The 20,718-nt window shown below is 43.4% G+C and overlaps 1 protein-coding gene across 3 annotated transcripts in view; it reads left to right on the top strand.

Annotated features, from left to right (window-relative positions):
- Window positions 1-20,718, top strand: part of TMEM131 (transmembrane protein 131) — a 244,452-nt gene that overhangs the window by 206,926 nt on the left and 16,808 nt on the right. For all 3 annotated transcript variants that reach the window (XM_021701291.1, XM_021701290.2, XM_021701289.1), the window contains 4 exons: window positions 4,886-5,071; window positions 5,828-5,986; window positions 6,404-6,996; window positions 17,687-17,862. In XM_021701291.1, coding sequence (XP_021556966.1) covers window positions 4,886-5,071; window positions 5,828-5,986; window positions 6,404-6,996; window positions 17,687-17,862 — 1,114 coding nt within the window. The remainder of the gene's footprint in view (window positions 1-4,885; window positions 5,072-5,827; window positions 5,987-6,403; window positions 6,997-17,686; window positions 17,863-20,718) is intronic.

Raw genomic sequence — 20,718 nt, 5'->3', positions numbered from 1 at the left:
ATTCAGGGTACTAAATGAGAAGAAAAGGCAGCCAAGAATACTTTATCCGGCAAGGCTTTCATTTAGAATGGATGGAGAGATGCAGAGCTTCCACGACCAGCAGAAGTTGAAAGAATATGTGACCACTAAGCCGGCCCTGCAAGAAATATTAAGGGGGATTCTACAAAAGGAGAAAGACCCCAAGAGTGATCTACAACAGAAATTTACAGGGACAATCTATAAAAACAACGTCTTCACAGGCAACATGATGACAATTAATTCATATCTTTCAGTAATCACTCTCAATGTGAATGGCCTAAATGCTCCCATAAAACGGCACAGGGTTGCAGATTGGATAAAAAGACAGGACCCATCCATATGCTGTCTACAAGAGACTCATTTTGAACCTAAAGATACATCCAGACTGAAAGTGAAGGGATGGAGATCTACCTTCCATGCCAGCGGACCTCAAAAGAAAGCTGGAGTAGCAATTCTTATATCAGACAAATTAGATTTTAAACTAAAGTCTGTAATAAGAGACACAGAAGGACACTATATCATTCTTAAAGGGTCTATCCAACAAGAAGATCTAACAATTGTAAATATCTATGCCCCCAACATGGGAGCAGCCATCTACATAAGCCAACTGTTAACCAAAATAAAGAGTCATATTGATAACAATACGTTAATTGTAGGAGACCTCAGTACTCCACTCTCAGCAATGGACAGATCATCTAAGCAGAAAATCAACAAGGAAACAAGAGCTTTGAATGATACATTGGACCAGATGGACCTCAGAGCTATTTACAGAACATTCCACCCTAAAACAACTGAATACTCATTCTTCTCGAGCACACATGGAACTTTCTCCAGAATAGACCATATACTGGGTCACAAATCATGTCTCAACCGATACCAAAAGATTGAGATTATTCCCTGCATATTCTCAGACCACAATGCTCTAAAACCAGAACTCAATCACAAAAAAAAAAATTGGCAGGAAAAAAAAAAATTTGGCAGAAATTCAAACACTTGGAAACTAAAGACCACTCTGCTCAAGAATGTTTGGGTCAACCAAGAAATCAAAGAAGAACTTCAACAATTCATGGAAATCAATGAGAACGAAAACACATCGGTCCAAAACCTATGGGATACTGCAAAGACGGTCCTAAGGGAAATACATAGCCATCCAAGCCTCACTCAAAAAAATAGAAAAATCCCGAATTCACCAACTAACTCTACACCTTAAAGAACTAGAGAAAAAGCAACAAACGACGCCTAAGCCACGCATTAGAAGAGAAATAATTAAAATTAGAGCAGAAATCAATGAATCAGAAACCAGAAACACAGTAGATCAGATCAACGAAACTAGAAGTTGGTTCTTTGAAAGAATTAATAAGATTGATAAACCACTGGCCAGACTTATCCAAAAAAGAGAGAAAGGACCCAGATTAATAAAATTATGAATGAAAGGGGAGAGATCACAACTAACACCAAGGAAATAGAAACAATTATTAGAAATTATTATCAACAACTATATGCCAATAAACTGAGCAATCTGGATGAAATGGAGGCCTTCCTGGAAACCTATAAGCTGCCAAGACTGAAACAGGAAGAAATTGACAACCTGAATAGGCCAATAACCAGTAACAAGATTGAAGCAGTGATCAAAAACCTCCCAAAACACAAGAGTCCAGGGCCTGATGGATTTCCTGGGGAATTCTACCAAACATTCAAAGAAGAAATAATACCTATTCTACTGAAGCTGTTTCAAAAAATAGAAACAGAAGGAAAACTTCCAAACTCATTCTATGAGGCCAGCATTACCTTAATCCCCAAACCAGGCAAAGACCCCATCAAAAAGGAGAATTTCAGACTGATATCCCTGATGAATATGGATTCCAAAATCCTCAACAAAATCCTAGCTAATAGGATCCAACGATACATTAAAAGGATCATCCACCACGACCAAGTGGGATTTATCCCTGGGATGCAAGGGTGGTTCAACATTCGCAAATCAATCAATGTGATAGAACACATTAATAAGAGGAGGGAGGGGCGCCTGGGTGGCTCAGTTGGTTAAGCGACTGCCTTCAGCTCAGGTCATGATCCTGGAGTCCCGGGATCGAGTCCCACGTCAGGCTCCCTGCTCAGCAGGGAGTCTGCCTCTCTCTCTGACCCTCCCCCCTCTCATGCTCTCTATCTCATTCTCTCTCTCAAATAAATAAATAAAATCTTTAATAAGAGGAGGGAGAAGAACCATATGGTCCTCTCAATTGATGCAGAAAAAGCATTTGACAAAATACAACATCCTTTCCTGATTAAAACTCTTCAGAGTATAGGGATAGAGGGAACATTCCTCAAGTTCATAAAATCCATCTATGAAAAACCCACAGCGAATATCATCCTCAATGGGGAAAAGCTGAGAGCCTTTCCCTTAAGATCAGGAACACGTTAAGGGTGCCCACTCTCACCACTGTTCAACATAGTACTAGAAGTCCTAGCAACAGCAATCAGACAACAAAAAGAAATAAAAGGTATTCAAATTGGCAAAGAAGAAGTCAAACTCTCTCTTTTCGCAGACGACATGATACTTTATGTGGAAAACCCAAAAGACTCCACCCCCAAATTACTAGAACTCATCCAGCAATTCGGTAGTGTGGCAGGATACAAAATCAATGCACAAAAATCAGTTGCTTTCTTATACACTAACAACGCAACTGTAGAAAGAGAAATTAGAGAAACAATTCCATTTACAATAACACCAAAAACCATAAGATACCTCGGAATAAACCTAACCAAAGAGGTAAAGGATCTATACTCTAGGAACTACAAAACACTCATGAAAGAAACTGAAGAAGACACAAAAAGATGGAAAAATATTCCATGCTCATGGATCGGAAGAATAAACATTGTTAAAATGTCTATGCTACCCAGAGCAATCTATACCTTCAATGCCATCCCGATCAAAATTCCAGTGACATTTTTCAAAGTGCTGGAACAAACAATCCTCAAATTTGTATGGAATCAGAAAAGACCCCGAATCACCAAGGAGATGTTGAAAAAGAAAAACAAAGCTGGGGGCATCATGTTGCCCGATTTCAAGCTATATTACAAAGCTGTGATCACCAAGACAGCATGGTCCTGCCACAAAAACAGACATACAGACCAATGGAACAGAATAGAGAACCCAGATATGGACCATCAACTCTGTGGTCAAATAATCTTTGACAAAGCAGGAAAAAACATGCAATGGAAAAAAGACAGTCTCTTCAATAAATCGTGCTGGGAAAATTGGACAGCCACATGCAGAAGAATGAAACTCAACCATTCTCTAACACCATTCACAAAGATAAACTCGAAGTGGATGAAAGACCTCAGTGTGAGACAGGAATCCATCAAAATCCTAGAGGAGAACATAGGCAGTAATCTCTTTGACATTGGCCACAGCAACTTCTTTCAAGATACATCTCCAAAAGCTAGTAAAACAAAAGCAAAAATGAACTTTTGGGACTTCATCAAGATAAAAGGCTTCTGCACAACAAAGGAAACAGTCAACAAAACAAAGAGGCAACCCACAGAATGGGAGAAGATATTTGCAAATGACACTACAGATAAAGGGCTGGTATCCAACATCTATAAAGAACTTCTCAAACTCAACACCCAAAAAACAATCAAGTCAAAAAGTGGGCAGAAGAGATGAACAGACACTTCTCTGAAGAAGACATACAAATGGCTAACAGACACATGAAAAAATGTTCATCATCATTAGCCATCAGGGAAATCCAAATCAAAACCACAATGAGATACCACCTTACACCAGTTAGAATGGCCAAAATGGACAGGGAAAGAAACAACAAATGTTGGAGAGGTTGTGGAGAAAGGGGAACCCTCTTACACTGTTGGTGGGAATGCAAGTTGGTACAGCCACTTTGGAAAACAGTGTGGAGGTTCCTCAAAAATTTAAAAATAGAGCTACCCCATGACCCAGCAATTGCACTACTGGGTATGTACCCCAAAGACACAGATGTAGTGAAAAGAAGGGCCATATGCACCTCAATGTTCGTAGCAGCAATGTCCGCAATAGCCAAACTGTGGAAAGAGCCGAGATGCCCTTCAACAGATGAATGGATAAAGAAGATGTGGTCCATATATACAATGAATATTACTCAGACATCAGAAAGGATGAATACCCAACTTTTACATCAACATGGATGGGACTGGAGGAGATTATGCTAAGTGAAATAAGTCAAGCAGAGAAAGTCAATTATCATATGGTTTCACTTATTTGTGGAACATAAGGAATAGCATGGAGGACATTAGGAGAAGGAAGGGAAAAATGGGCAGGGGGAATTGGAGGGAGAGATGAACCATGAGAGACTATGGACCTGAGAAACAAACAGGGTTTTAGAGGGGAGGGGGAGGGCGGATTGGTTAGCCCGGTGATGGTATTAAGGAGGGCACGTACTGCATGGAGCACTGGGTGTTATACGAAAACAATGGGTCGTGGATCACTACATCAAAAACTAATGATGTGGGCGCCTGGGTGGCTCAGATGGTTAAGCGTCTGCCTTCGGCTCAGGTCATGATCCCAGGGTCCTGGGATCGAGTCCCACATCGGGCTCCCTGCTCCTTGGGAGCCTGCTTCTCCCTCTGCCTCTCTCTCTCTCTCTCTCTCTGTCTCTCATGAATAAATAAATAAAATCTTTAAAAAAAAAAAAAAAAACTAATGATGTATTGTATGGTGACTAACATAACATAATAAAATTAAAAACTACAAAAAAAAAAAAAAGTACCAAACTCTAAAATTCTCTGTTAGGTTTCAAAGGTGTGTGGGACTGATATTATATGTAAACTACTGTGGTGTATTTTTAAAACTAGTCTAACTGCCACCATTCTGTTTTAGGTTTACTCCTGATTTCACAGCTTCTAGAGTTATTCGTGAACTGAAGTTTATAACAACCAGTGGCTCTGAATTTGTATTTGTATTGAATGCATCCCTTCCATACCATATGTTAGCAACCTGTGCGGAAGCCCTACCCAGACCCAACTGGGAGCTGGCTCTGTACATCATCATCTCAGGAATCATGAGGTATTTGTGTCTTCTTTTGAGGTTGGTATTCAGGCATCACTTGACACTGTTCCTCGCATGCCCATGGTGTGCCAGTCACTGTTGTGAATGCTGGGAATCTATCAGAAAACAGAACAGACCTTTTTGCCTTGATCAAGCCTGCATCTACTAGTGGGAGCAGTCAGAACTGAACCCCACTTGAATGGCATATACAATAAGCAAAAGTCTTCTACCTTTAAAATTTCTTATACAAATTAAGTACGTGTTAATTTCTTAAAGGGAAAAAACCACTCATAATTTGCCAGGTAACGTTACTTGATTTGGGCATAGGTAACTTACTCAACATTATATGCTACTTTTTTTTAAACAGACCTAAGCAGCATGAAATGTGAGGAATATTTTTTGAATCCTTGGCAACCTATCTTTTTTTCAGTATATTTATATGTTTGGAGAATCTAATACATTTGCCTCTAAATTTACATGGTTACCCCACACATCCTTTAAGGGAAAAGAGTTGGTCTGGAGAGTTAAAACCGCAAGGTGAAAGCTTCTTCTTGGTAAGAGGAAGAGTATCCTCCAGGTGTCTGTCCTGATACAAGTAATTATTTCCTCTATATAAGCCTCCATGTAAGTTGGCATTCTATAAAAATGAGCGTGCAGGCATCCCTGTTTTTTATATCCTGTTGTACTTTACCAAGAAACTCTCTTTAATATCAGATTTTGTAACTCTTACACTAACAAATGAATCCCACCTCTCCACCTTCTGTGCCCCTACAGTGCACTGTTTCTCTTGGTAATTGGAACAGCCTATTTAGAAGCTCAAGGAATTTGGGAGCCATTTCGAAGGCGACTATCCTTTGAGGCCTCGAACCCACCCTTTGATGTGGGAAGACCATTTGATCTCAGGAGAATCGTTGGTATTTCATCTGAAGGAAAGTATGTTCACATGCTGGAAATAAATTCTCTAGTATACATAAATGTGGCTGATGTAGTTAAAAGAAAAAATAAGTTTTTCATTTCATATTTGCTCAAGGGGGAAGAAATCTTAATTCTAATTACTTCATAATCTCTTGTGTATAGCTCTCTTCTCTGCTAGAACTCACAGCAGATCCCATGTTTTTATTGTGTTGGTGAGGGTTGAAATATTCTTAGTTAGATCACTGACTTGATTCCTAAATTTTCAGATAGAATAGACCCTATAAAATTGTGGAAAGTATCCCTATTTCTTGCTGGGTTTTTTTTTTTTCCTTAGAGTACATATCTCTCTTGTGGCTATCTTGATGAGATAAAAATTTTTTCATCTTAGATTTTTTAAGTTGCTATTTACTGATCTGCGGTTGGTCCTTTTTTCAGCTTGAACACACTCAGCTGTGACCCCGGTCACAGTAGGGGGTTCTGTGGAGCAGGCGGCTCGTCCTCCCGACCCAGTGGAGGGAGTCACAAGCAGTGTGGCCCACCGGTGCACCCACACAGCGGTCACAGCAATAGAAACTCAGCTGACGTGGAAAACGTCAGAGCGAAAAACAGCTCCAGTACCTCTAGCAGGACTTCTGCGCAGTCCGCTAGCAAAGCAAGCCCCCTTGTCTTAGATTCAAACACAGTGGCCCAAGGTCATGCCGCGGGCAGAAAGTCCAGAGGAGCCAAGCAGAGCCAGCACAGCAGTCAGCACCATGCCCACAGCCCGCTGGAGCAGCACTCCCCGCCGCCACCGCCGCCGCCGCCGCCGCCGGGGCCTCAGCACCAGGAACCGCAGCTCGGGAGGCTGTCACCCGCCCCGCTCTCGCACCCTTCCCACCCAGAACGGGCCGGCAGCACAAGGCACAGCTCGGAGGACTCAGACATCACTAGTCTCATAGAAGCCATGGACAAAGACTTCGACCACCAAGACTCCCCACCCCTAGAAGTGTTTACAGAGCAGCCGCCGTCACCGTTGTCAAAAAGCAAAGGTAATCCTCCATTCTCACTGTCAGAAAAGCGTGATGTATGCGGGGAAGGCGGGTGCATAATTAAGGAGCTGTGGTGGAAGCAGCTGATTTAGTAAGTGTTCTTCTGGCTCAAATTCACCTCCAGTTTGGACTTAAGCTTTTCCGTATCTGATGCAAATAGAGAGGTATCCGTTTATCATAAAAAATATTTGAACTTCTTAGGTTATTTATCAAATTTAGAAATTTATTGGACATCTGTTTCCATTTTTCAACTGTCTGATTATTGTGTTGTGATAGGTTGAGCTTTTTTTTTTAATTGTTAAACTAATTTTTAATACAATGGTGAAATGGAGACCCATCCATTTTAACTCAAAAATAATATTTCCGGGGCGCCTGGGTGGCTCAGTCGTTAAGCGTCTGCCTTGGGCTCAGATCACAATCCCAGGGTCCTGGGATAGAGCCCCGCGTCGGCTCCCTGCTCAGCAGGAAAGTCTGCCTCTCCCTCTCCATCTGCCTCTCCCCCTGGTCATGCTCTCTCTCACTCTTTCAAATAAATAAAATCTTTAAAAAATAATATTTCCACAGAACCTGTACTTTAGAGCAGGGGCTGGCAAACTACAGCCAGAGAGCCAAATCACCACGTGTTTTCATAAATAAAGTTTTATTGGAACATAGACATGCTGATTCATTTCCATATTGTCTATGGCTAGTTTCATGCTATAACAACAAAGTTGAATAGCTGCAAGAGACCATAATGGCCACAAACCTGAAAATATTTACTATCTATGTCTTTACGGAAGAAGTTTGCTGATCCCTGCTTTGGAGTTCTGTATGCTGGATTAGCTACCTATTTCTCAGTAACAAATTATCCCAAAACGTCGTCACTTAAAATGCCCACACTTACTATCTCAGAGTTGCTGTGTGTCAGGCATTTGGGTGCAGCTTAGCTGGGTTCTCTGGGTTGCAAGACTGCAGTCAAGGTGTTGCCTGGGCTGAGGTCATCTTAAGATTCAACTGGAGGAGGATCTGCTTCCAAGCTCACTCAGGTGGTTGATGGCACGATTCAGTTTTTCATAGACTGTTGGACTGAGGATCTCAGTTCCTTGCTGGCTATGGCTACCAGCCTCATGGGTCCTCTCCATAGGGCACTTTAAAGCAGTTGGCTTCACCGGAGCAAGGAAGCTTAGAGGCAAGAGAGAGAACAAGCTAGCAGGACAGAAGTCACAGTCCCTAACGACCTAATCTTGGAAGTGACATCACATCACTTTTGTAGTGTTCTCATCAGAAATGTGGTCTGGCCCATACTCCAGGAAAGAGAATTCCACAGAGCATAAACACCAGGAGGGAGGGGGGGTGCACTGGGATTTATCTTAGACATGACATACACATACACAGAGGTAGGCTATTTGGTAACCTCCAAAATCAAAATATAAAAACCAGTAAACAGCCTGTAGCTCTATTTCAGTTTAATCCCTTTACAGCCTGAACTTTTTGCATCTTCCTCTCTCTCCCGTTGCAGTCCTGCCACTACACATTATTCCAAGCCTGTTTCAGGAACCCCCTCACTGGTGTACCAGGGAGGTTTTTTGCCTTTCGTTTACACAGGGAACAGGGAAGTTGGCCGTCCTGAGAGACCAGAAGAAACCCAATGTTCCCAGAGTCCAGGAGTTTTCTGTTAGAGAATTTCCTAGTCCCTGATATGAAAACTAGTTACATAGAGTCCTCTTAGAATTACATGCATTTGGGGCGCCTGGGTGGCTCAGTTGGTTAAGCGACTGCCTTCAGCTCAGGTCATGATCCTGGAGTCCCGGGATCGAGTCCCGCATCAGGCTCCCTGCTCTGCAGGGAGTCTGCTTCTCCCTCTGACCCTCCCCCCTCTCATGTGCTCTCTCTCTCATTCTCTCTGTCTCAAATAAATAAATAAAATCTTTAAAAAAAAAAAAAGAATTACATGCATTTGGATTTGCAAAATAGTAAAATGTCTTGAATATTATTTAACTTTTTCCAGAGAAATGTATTTTTTGCTAACTCATTAATAGAGCTTATTTATTTTAGGGTAATTTTCATAAGTAATATAAATGAATCCTTAAAGTTCTTTTTTTTTTTTTTTAAGATTTTATTTATTTATTTGAGAGAGAGAGAATGAGAGACAGAAAGCACGAGAGGGAAGAGGGCAGAGGGAGAAGCAGACCCCCTGCCGAGCAGGGAGCCCGATGCGGGACTCGATCCCAGGACTCCAGGATCATGACCTGAGCCGAAGGCAGTCGCTTAACCAACTGAGCCACCCAGGCGCCCTAAAGTTCTTTTTATTAGATCAAGTTACATAATCAGTTTTTCCCATATTGAGGGCATGAATAAAATAAATGTATATTATCATTTCTTACCAGAAAGAATTTGGCAGTCAAAACTGAATACCTCACTGCCTGTGCCTAAGATAGTCCACTAAAATCAGTGTGATAGGTCCATTTTTATTTTCAGGGTCATTTATCTGGAACATAAATATTAAAATTTTTAAAATGATTTTAATTATCACAGTGGTCCCAGAGTCAACCTACTGAAAGATATTTAATGACGGAGTATGGGTACCACCACATCATTAGTGATTCTTGAACCCATGAGGACACAGTGATTCCAGGCATCACATGAGTGGCCATTTTACTTGTTATAAGGATAACTGCTGCTGTTTGGAAAGAAGGAAGGAAACAAAATCTTTAATTTTTTTTTTAGCAAGTATTTTTATTGAAGTATAACATACATATGGAAAACTAGCCTCTTAAATGAACTTTAAAAGGTGGGCATTGATCTCCGGTTGCAAAATAGTGGTATGTCATAAAACCATAGGATTTTAGCTGGGCAGAACCTTTATAAGCTCTTAAAGCTTACCCCAGGCCCCTATAGGTAGTCATGTTCATGTTAAATATGAACCTTCTGTTTTCAGAAGCACCCTGTTCCTCCTGACCGTACCCAGTATCTCAGACAAAAAGTCTACCTTATAATGAGCTTATGTAATTCCTGGCTTTTGGAGACTGCTCAGAGTGACTTCTCTTCAAATAAATATGATCTCCCGAGATCTTGCCTAGATTGTAGGCCATCAAGCCATTTCCCTAGTCATTCCTCCTGTCACTGCTCCTTGTGGAAGATGGCACCCAGAAATGCCCTCTGTTCACAGCTGTCCTGAGCAGGGCCTCGTAAAGCTGGGCAGTCATTAGACTCTATACTTGTTTGGTTTCTTCCCCTGCAATACAGACTCCTAGGGACTGGACAGAGGCCATTGTCGGACTGAGGGTTAAAACCCAAGGAAGCTCTGAACCTAGTGCAGTCACTCGTCAGTATCTGCATTAACTGAAGACATGGTGGAATCTGCAGCCATGCTCATTTCTGGCTTTGGTAGCGTGAGGGGCAGCTTTATCTAGGGTTGGGAGAGGCAGAGTGGCACACGGTCATGAGGTGAGGCTCAGCCATAAGGCAGGCCCAGATTGAATCATGGCTCTGCCCCTTCCTAACTGTGTGACTGTGTGAAATTTACTTCTGTGATCCCCCATTTGTTCTCTTTAAAGTGGAGAAGATAGCTACTACCTACACTGTGGGATGTAGCTCCTGCTAGGAGCCACACCATCTTCAGCCTGCTGAGTTGAAGGGAGCTGTGGAACACCCTGGCACTAATGTCTGCCTAGAACATAGTCTTAAGGGTGAGAAATGGGACAAACGGGGCTAAAGACAGAATCCTGAGAGCAGGGCCAGCAAGGAGAAGGCCAGCAGACAGTGTGATGGAAAGCAGGTAGAAGATGTGGTCGCTGTATCCCAGCAAGGCCAGAAGAAGCAGAGGTAGAACAGAGCTGCACAGAGCCTGGCAGCTAGGACATTACTTGACCTTGGCCAGATAGTTGCTGTGAAGTAATAGGACTAGAAACCAGGTTACAGTGGTGTGAGTACTTTTTCACATCAGACTGTTAATAGTGGCCACTTCTCAGGGTGTGCGTTTGGGGGCAAGTGAAAGGGGGCATTTACTCTTTACTCTGTAGTTTCCATGCTCTTTAACTTTTAACCAAAAAAAAAAAAAAAAAGTGGGGGATGAATATATTTTTTTATAGATTTTAGTTATTTGAGAGAGAGAGAACAAGCAGTGGGGAGGGGCAGAGGGAGGGAGAGGGTGAGAGAAGCAGACTCACCGCAGAGCAAGAAGCCCAATGTGGGGCTCTTCCCAGGACCCAGAGATCATGATCTGGGCCGAAGGTGGACACTTAATCAACTCAGCCACCCAGGTGCCCCGGGATGAATATATTGTGTGGTAGTATTTTTAATGAAAAAAATGGGGAGCACGGTGTTTGGAAATATCTATGAGTGAAGGACAAAAAGCCAGTAGAGCTGAGAACAATGATGTTGGTCAACACTAACGTTCCAGGCCTGACTGCACATGCCTCGTGCACCCTGGTGATTGGCATTGCTGTGACCCTGTGTCTCCAGTTAGAAGCCCAGTCCAGAAAGAAAGGTTGCAGCGGGCAGATATGGGAGGCCATGCCCAGGCCTGATTCTAAGCCCTCAGCTTGTAACTACACTGTCCTGCCGCCTCCAAAAAGAAGAGAAGCAAATGCCCAAGGAGGTGGGTGGGGTGGGACCCAATTCAGTAGAGTATAAAAGATAGGACACTCATTCCACAGGCATGTGGATGCAGATGAATGGGTAGAGCCGAAGAGGGGTACAGGGAGTCCCGAGGAGCTTCTGTTGGAGGCGAAGTCACAGCTGCTGGGACTGAGGGGTGAAGTGGGAGGGTAGAAACAGGAAACAGTTTGGAGTAGTCTGGTTCCACTGAACTCACATTTCTGTGGACTGGGAGTCCATGGGACATGTGAGCTGGATGTGCAGAGCAGCCCCTCAGGTAGCATGGGGACCCCGCCGAGGGTCGCGGTGGCACTCCGCACACTTTTGCCCTCTTTCTCCATGCTCCACTGCAGCCCAAGGGTGAGGAGTGCAAGCTGGGGAGTTGGATTACAGCACTGTCGGACTTCTGCAGGGCGGGGGTGGCAAAAAGACCAGGGGTGAGAATGCCACGGGGGTTGCTGGCAGGACAGAGATGCATATGCCAGACGGTGCAGAACTTGCAGGATAGAGAAGGACCTCAGGCCAGAAGGAGCCCCACAAACAGGGAGAACATGGACAGTCAAGGGGTGGGAGATCCAACACATCCAGCTGCAGGGATGGTGGAAGCAAGGGAAGGACAGGAGACTGGTCTGCAAGTGCGACCTGAGACTGCAGGGCTTCAGAGGAAAGGCGATTCTGGGTGGTGACAGGTTCTTAAGTGCAGCCTTGGAAATGGGGTGTGAAAGTAAAGCCCATTAGCAACAGTGAGGCCACAGAGCTATAGGTCTGCAGTCCCTTACACAACCCTCTGGAAGCCTCACATGTTTGGGAATTCAGATTCTGGAAAGGCATGCAGTGCGTGTACCATATGAGTCATAAGACTAACTTCATTTCAGCAGCTTAAGTTGTACCACCAAGAGTTGAGGCATCAAGTTTTGTTTCTAAATGAGGGAGAAAAACTAGGAGAGCTTTTTGGATTTCAGAGGTCCTGATGAGAGATGACTGACCTGACCCATACAAGACCTGGAGCCCAGGTGATAGGAGTTGAGGGTCAGAGGAAGTCCATGAAGCTGGTGTCAGGCTCCTCAGGGAGGACTGGGAGACCTGCAGGGTACAGTGGTGAGGCCAGGCAGTGTGTAGGAATGTAGTGTGCACGCAGTTGTCACAGACGTGGAGGGTTCTGGGTGCATGGATCTGATCTGCCTTCCAGGCTATCTGCAAGGAAACAGACTAGATTCAGAGCTAACATTATAAAATCTACCCTAAACGCGCCTCCCTCCAAAAGCAGGGCATCTGCCAAGTATTGGTGAAGCCTGAGGCTTGGTTGATAAGCTTTCCACTCCCTCCTCCACTACTATATATTGTCCCAAAGGCAAAGGTAACCAGTCCTTGGAGAAATCTAACCTGATTTGCCCAATGGGGCCGGAGAAGTGGACCTGAGTGAGCCGAGAGAAGGGCTAGTATCGGCACACGGGGAGCAATATTGGTAGTATTTGCTACCCAAAGTTGTGGCCCAGGGACCAGCAATAGTTACATCACCTGGGGGCCTTTAGAAATGTAGAATCGTGGACCCCAACCCAGAATGCTGAATCAGACGCTGCATTCAACAAGGTCCACAGATGATTGGGATAACATGTGTTAAGCCACTAGTGAATGTAACCAGGGAATGTCCTTGGGAGGCGGGCACCGGTCCTTCTAGTGGTTTTTGGGCAGACAAGGAGTTGCCCTTAAAGGGAGTGGACAGAAATGCCTAGATAGGACAGAAGCTATCCTCTCCCAATATTAAATTGTAGTTGTGTGCTTTTGAATATTGGTGATACTTGGTTTCTAGAATAAACAAATCCAAAATGAGTGTAATGATTTTATGAAACCCCTACATAATTGAATTCTGTGTACAATAAAGTTTTGGTGGTGCAGGCCTTTTTTCCTAGTCCTGGGTACCTTACTGGTTCTGCTTAGTACCACAGATGGTATATAAAACCTTATAAAAGTACCAGAAAAGCTACAACAAAAAGAGTATGGGTGTTCTTACAAACTCATTATTAATTCCTTCCCTGCGTGAGAAGTAAAATTATCTCACTTAATAGGACTTCTTTTCTAACTTGCATTGAGCTAAACAAGTCATCTTCACAATCTAAGCACAGAACTTAATCAGAAAGAATAATATGATTGCTGTGAAATTTTGAAAACAGTATTTGCTTTAGCTTAAAGAACTCCTGAAGAGTTTTTTCCATATGCATTTTTTTGGTATGTTTTCATTTAACATGCTCATACAAAGTTATTATGTGGGGAAGTAAATTTGCATGACAAGTACTGACCTAGTAAATTGGCCTCATTTAGACCATTTTAGCAGCCAAAACATGAGGAGGAAGACAACTTCTGCCAGAATTCGTGCTTCTCTAGAGAGTCTAGTCAGATGTTATAGCTGATGTGACATGGCCTACCTTGGGCCCACTGCAGCCAGGAACTGCACCTATTCAGAGAAACCATTTGCTCAAAGCTAATGGAAACTTTCCTGAAGCAATTCTTTTGGATAGAAGTTAATACAATGACCTAAAAGTGGGAGAGAGACAGCCAAAGCAGCTTGCGCAGACAAGTTGATTACAAATTCATTTATTCACTCCTTAGTGAAGACAAAAAGTAAATGAATAGGATGTATTCTTTAAATTTATAATTTATACTTTGCCTCCTTAAAATAACTGGTGGTGGTTTAAATTATTAAAGCCTGTGTAAAACAGTGAATAAAAGACAAAAAAGGAGTTTTTGGTGTTTTATCTGTTCGTTTTTAATTATGGTGCTCTCTCATCAGAAACCTAGAAAAAACTGAGTTGTTACCATTAAGTGTTCAATTGAGCAGCATAGTTCCTGGCACGAGGACCAAAGTAAAACATTGTTCTGTAGTTCTCGTGCAGGAAGAGGAGGCCTGAAAGTGCATCTGAAAAAAAAAACGGACTTTGCTGGCATTGAATTCCAGCTTCAGTCTGAGGACACTGATTAACTGAATGGGCATTTTGTCTTTATTGGAGAGAATATGGGAATGTTCTTCATATAGATGTACGCTCAGCCTCACCCATGTGCGCAGCGCTCACGGTGACTACAGTATGTATATAGTGCTCATAGTTGGATTATTTGATGAGGCTTAGGACTTTACTGTTGACTAAAGATGCTAGATCTGTAAGATGCAGATGGTACCCTGTCACAAATATTTAGCAGCCTGCCTTATGTTCCTGTACACACAGGTCAGCCCCAAGGTACCCTGCGGATAAAGACAAGTGGCTTTTGCCAATAAAGAGTTTTGTATCTACTCAATTATTAGAAAAAATACACTTAATTGGGTTCTAAAGCAATGAAAAACTCTTTCATTCTGACCATTTTTATGAGCAGGCGTAGCAACCACCAACTGGACGTAACTTAGTCAACCGTACAATATCACAACCAGGATTCAGGCATGCCTCATCTTACTGTGCCTGGCTTTATTGCCCTTCGCAGATAACTGCGTTTTCTTACGGCTTGTGGCAGTCCTACACTGAACAAGTCTATGGCAGCATTTTTCCAGTAGCATTTGCTCACTTCATGTCTCTGTGTCCCATTTTGGCAATCCTCACAATATTTTTAACTTTTTCATTATTATTAAATTTGTTTGGTGATCTGTGATCAGTGATTACAACTCACTGAAAGCTCAGATGATGGTTAGCATTTTTTAGTAATAATTAAGATATGGACGTTGTGGGGTTTTTTTTTTTTTAGATATAATGCTGTTGCACACTTAATAGGTGACAGTATAGCGTAAAGATAACTTTCATATGCACTAGGAAACCACAAAATTAATTTGACTCACTTTATTGTGGTGGTCTGGAACCAAACCTGCAATATCTCCGAGTTATACCTGTTACTGATCTAGCCAAGATACAGAACATTTATATCACCGTAATGATCCTTGTGTGTCCTTTTCTAGCCACACCCACTTCCCTCTGACTCCTCTCCCTTCCTTAACCCCTGGCAACGATTAATCTCCATTCCTATAATATGTCATTTCAAGAATGTGCTATAAATGGAATCACAGTTTGCGATGAAGACCGACTTTGGATTCAAACCTTGATATGTTACTCGTGAAAGAGTGAGATATGGGATAAGCTTCCAGACTTGGGGCGGCAAGTCTCAGAGCAGGTCACACTGTAGGAGTATTTCAGGGTTTACAAAGGCACAAAACCAACTTGTACAGCTTGGCAGACACTGGCTGGACACTTGCCATGTGCTGGGCACCATGCAAGGCGCTGAGGATGGAGAGATCAGTAAGGCTGAGAAATCTGGGGGCTTATGGGGCCAGAGCCATACAGGCTCCTTCCCGTTTGCCATGGCAGAAAGGAGCTCCAGGCAGTCAGGGTGGATTGGAAGCTGTTATAATTAAACCACTGGCCAGTCTCCTGCTAAAACAAAGGCTTCTCAATTTTTGAGACTTAATGTCCCAGTTGTGGTTTCAAGTTTATTACCTCCTGGAATCAGTGTGAAAGTAAATGACAAAATGACATTCCTAAAATCCAGTCAGAGTTTTACCTGTTCTTTTTCTAGATTAGGCCCAGCAAAGGTTTTCTGTAAAGGGCCAGACAGTAAATAGGTGCGGCGTGGTCTGTCTCTGTCATATATTCTTCTTTGTTTCTTTTTTTCGATCACTAAAAAACGAAAAAATCATTCTCCCCTCACAAGCCAAACAAAACAGGCCACAGGGCAGATTTCATCCATGACCCACAGTTTGCCAACCCCTGTTTAGATGCCAAAGTTTGATTTTCTGGCAATAATTAACAGTGGCCGGGAAATAACTTGTTTAAGCTCCCATTATCAAAAGGATGTATTTTTAAATGGCGCATAGAGGATAGGTTCGACTGCGGCTTATGTGGCTTCTGCAGCTTTACCCTGCCTGCCCGCCCAGGTGATTGCACAGGTGCTGGAATCCGGGGATTTCTCTGCTGTTGCCTAATGCAGCTAGAATGGAAGCTCGGTGAGGGCAAGGGTTATGTCGTCGGTGCTACTGCTGAATTCCCAGGACATGGAATGCTGCCTGGGAAGTAGTGGGCACTCAGATATGTTGTGGGTTGGTTTCTCATTTGTCTTGGGAGCATCCACATCTTTTAAAATAGTAGGCTTTCTAGAGCTCTGTCTCACTCTGTCCATATAGAACATTCCGTGGTGTTTATGTGCCGGCCACTGCTCTGAGGGCTTTATGCAATTCCTTATTACAACCCTATGAGGTGTTGTCTCTCCTAGCTTACAGATGGGAGGCCAAGAATGTGCACCTGGTTAGGGAGAGCCAGGATTTGGACTCAGCCATCATGGCTCTGCCCCCAGGCCTCTGAGCACCCCTTGGGTGATGTACGAGGGCTTCTCATCCTGTGTCACCTTCAGGCTTCCATCTCCAAACAGATTTGAAAGGATGTCTGGTTTTCTCTTGTGTGATTTTTCAAAGCTACATCATCCTCGGGGGTATCAAAAAGTATTCTAAGACAGACGTAGATTTATCAAAACTACTAAGTTTGCCAAAAATCATTGAACTGTACACTTAAAATGGGTTTATCTTACTGTACATAAATTATGCCTCAGGGCGCCTGGGTGGCTCAGTTGGTTAAGCGACTGCCTTCGGCTCAGGTCGTGATCCTGGAGTCCTGGGATCAAGTCCCACATCGGGCTCCCTGCTCAGCAGGGAGTCTGCTTCTCCCTCTGACCCTTCTCCCTCTCATGCTCTCTGTCTCTCATTCTCTCTCTCGCAAATAAGTAAAACCTTAAAAAAAAAAATTATGCCTCAACAAAATTGATTTTTACAAATATTCTCATCAAAAAGTCAAACATGTAGCTGGGTGATGGACATTGGGGAGGGTATATGTGCTGGTGAGCGCTGTGAATTGTGTAAGACTGATAAATCACAGACCTGTACCCCTGAAACAAATACTACATTATATGTTAATAATAAAAGAAAGTCAAACATGATTTGGAAAGTTTTAATTAGAGAAGAAATAAAGTAGAGAAAGAAACCTTCACTAATGAGAAAGAGTCCAGCCTCTTGGAGAAAAGCTATAATGGCTGTGTTTTCTGAGCTATTTAAAACATCAAGAAGTTACTTTACTTTGATTTCCATCCCCAGGGAAAGGAAAACCTCTTCAGCGCAAGGTGAAACCACCTAAGAAGCAAGAAGAAAAGGAGAAGAAGGGAAAGGGAAAGCCACAGGAAGATGATCTGAAAGATTCCCTGGCTGATGACGACAGCTCCTCCACCACCACAGAGACCTCCAACCCTGACACAGAGCCTCTCCTCAAGGAGGTATGATGGGCTCCCATAGACAGACAAGAGAAGGAAGTGCCCCCTGCAGCTTGCAAGAGACTCTCTCCTAGATCGGGCTTTTATCTCTTACGTAGGCGCATGCTCTGGGGAGTCCTTCCCCATGTGCACAGGCATGCCTGAACAGTCACAGCCCCCAGGATGGAGGTCTTCATTTCCCCCAGGCAAAAACACCGGCAAGCATGTTGGTAAAGTGAAGTAGTTAGAAATTGGAAACACGGCTTGAAACTTAGGGACTCTCTGGAATAGTAACTACTCTGGCTCATGAAATTTATTTCAAATTTTAAGTCTTAAAAGAGAATGAGAAGGACCTAGACCGTTTTCATTATATGGGACTTTTCCTGTCTTATTGCTGCTGGTACGGCGGCCCTCAGTAGCTGCTCACTCCTCCCACAGTTTGGGCAGTGACTGTCCTGGAGGGGAAGGTGGCCCAGGGAAAGACGCCACACATCAGTGGTCACCCAGAACTGGGGACCCAGCTCAGCACACATTACATCAAGAAAGCCTCCTCGCTTCTCAAAGTCCTCCGCACTCAGGGTAGTCACCAGTGTCAAATAATACTGCAGAATGCCCGCTACTTAGTGGCATTAAGTAAATGGAAGGTAAAGTTACCGTTGTGAGCAGGTCTGAGAGTGTGAGTTACAAGTGCTATGCAGAAAAGTGAGGGCATAGTTCTATTTTGGCATTTTTATTTTGAGATAACTGTATTCCAAATTTAATATGATCCTAATACAGCCTTTAATAATATAGGCCCGAATTTCTTTTTCAGTTCTAATCTAGTGACCTAAGGAACCATTTCTTAAAGATATCTAACAGCATCATCTGCATATGTTAATTTTTTAATGAAATTTACATGTGACTTATTTTTCTTGTCAGCTCCCTTCCCCTTCACGTCCTTCACATTTGGTGGGGTGCTCTGTACGCCCTCAGTACAGTGCATAGTACTGGACTTTTGTACTGTATTATATCCTTTCTTTTTTTTTTTTTTTTTTAAAGATTTTATTTATTTATTTGAGAGAGAGAGAGCACATGAGAGGGGGGAGGGCCAGAGGGAGAAGCAGACCCCCCGCTGAGCAGGGAGCCCGATGTGGGACTCGATCCTGGGACTCCAGGATCATGACCTGAGCCGAAGGCAGTCGCTTAACCAACTGAGCCACTCAGGTGCCCTGTATTATATCCTTTCTAACAGATTCCTTCAGAGAAGCAGAATGCCATCTTCGGTTTTGAGTGGAATCCCAGCAGTTTCAACGATATGAATAAGCATTTGGAAAGCATTTTCAGGGCAGGCTTTCTTCACATTTCCTCACTTCTTTTCCTGCCCTTCCAGCTTTTCTCCTAACGCTTCTCTCCAGCTGACCCCATCTGCCACCATTCTCTGTGCACCCCCTGGCATCATTCTCCCCTCTCTGTTCGCTTCCTCCTGCTCCTTCCATCTCCTTCCCCACCATTTGTTTCTTACAGACACAGCACAGACTCCATGCGGCCTTCATGCCCGCTCTCCTCCCTTCTGATCGGTGTTTAATCGTCGTCCTCAGTGCTCTTGCATATAGTTTGTGTGCTTTTATTTCTTGGTGACTGATTTGTTTGCCAGTTGTGTGTGTTTTCTTCCTAACTAGATAACAGACTTGATAGGTCACTATCCCATAGATGGCTTTTCCAACCTTCTTCTACCCATTCATTCAAAAAGGAAGGCTTGAGTGGCATACTACACGGCCATTAAAAAGGGATGAACTCTTGCTATTTGTGATAGCATGGATGGAGGAGGTTATGCCAGGTGAAAAAAGTCAGACTGAGAAAGACAAATACCACCTGCTTTCACACATGTGTAGAATCTAAAACACAAAACAAACAAAAAGCAGAATCAGACCCACAAATACAGAGAACAAACTGGTGGTGGCCAGAGGGGAGGTGGGTAGGGGGAATGGGCAAAATGGGTGAAGGGGAGTGAGAGATACAGGCTTCCAGTTGTGCACTGAGTAAGTCCCAGGGATGAAGGGCACAGCAAAGGGAATGTAGGCAGTGATACCGCAGTAGCATTGTATGGTGACCAATGGGAGCTACACTTGTGATGAGCGCAGCATAACATATAGAGGTGTTGAATCACTATGCTGTACACTTGAACCTTACGTAATATTTGCGTCAGCTGTACTCAAAATCTTTTTTAAGGCAACTTAAAATGAAAAAAAATTAGGTACTGAGCACCTGAGTGCCAGACCTTGTGCTTGGGAAACAACAGAGGACAAAAAGACCATCTCCTTGTCCTCAAAGAGTTCATGGTATACGAAGTCCTTGATGAGTCAAGTGTTCGAGAAATACTTCCGGAATAACTCAGTCTTAAAAGGTGGGCAAGAGGGTGGGTTAGCCCTTTCTCTGGTTATTCACTCCTGACAATTAAATAGATTGACCTGATGTGACCTGTTAAAACCCAAGTTGCCTTAATGTCCATAAATAGTGAAGCTGGGTAGCGTCTCATTTACCTTGTGCCAGTAACTCCTCCCGTACCCACAGCTGTGCCGTTCTGCTGAGCATGTCCTTCCCCTGTCCGTACCCCTGATTAGCCTCAGTGCATCATTGCACATGGTGCTGCTCCAGCCATGTGTGATGAAGAACCAGTGTGTTTTTTCTTTCCAATCTGCCATATAGGTGGTCCTACCACACATAAGTAGTACACACCCATTCCACATGCAACTCCCCAGCGAGTTCAGTGAGACCTGAACAGATCTATGCCCTGTTTGGGAGACAAGTGCACTGGTCTCATGCCTGGATGCCACAACAGTGTGGACTTACTGTAAACGTGCCTAAGTGCGGCTTCCGTACTTACCCAGTCAGGGACCGGAA

This window comes from Neomonachus schauinslandi, chromosome 10 (assembly GCF_002201575.2).
Source record: "Neomonachus schauinslandi chromosome 10, ASM220157v2, whole genome shotgun sequence".
Classification (NCBI taxonomy): Eukaryota; Metazoa; Chordata; class Mammalia; order Carnivora; family Phocidae; genus Neomonachus; species Neomonachus schauinslandi.
Note: the sequence above shows the minus strand (reverse complement) of the source record. Positions and strands in the feature narration are given on the sequence as shown.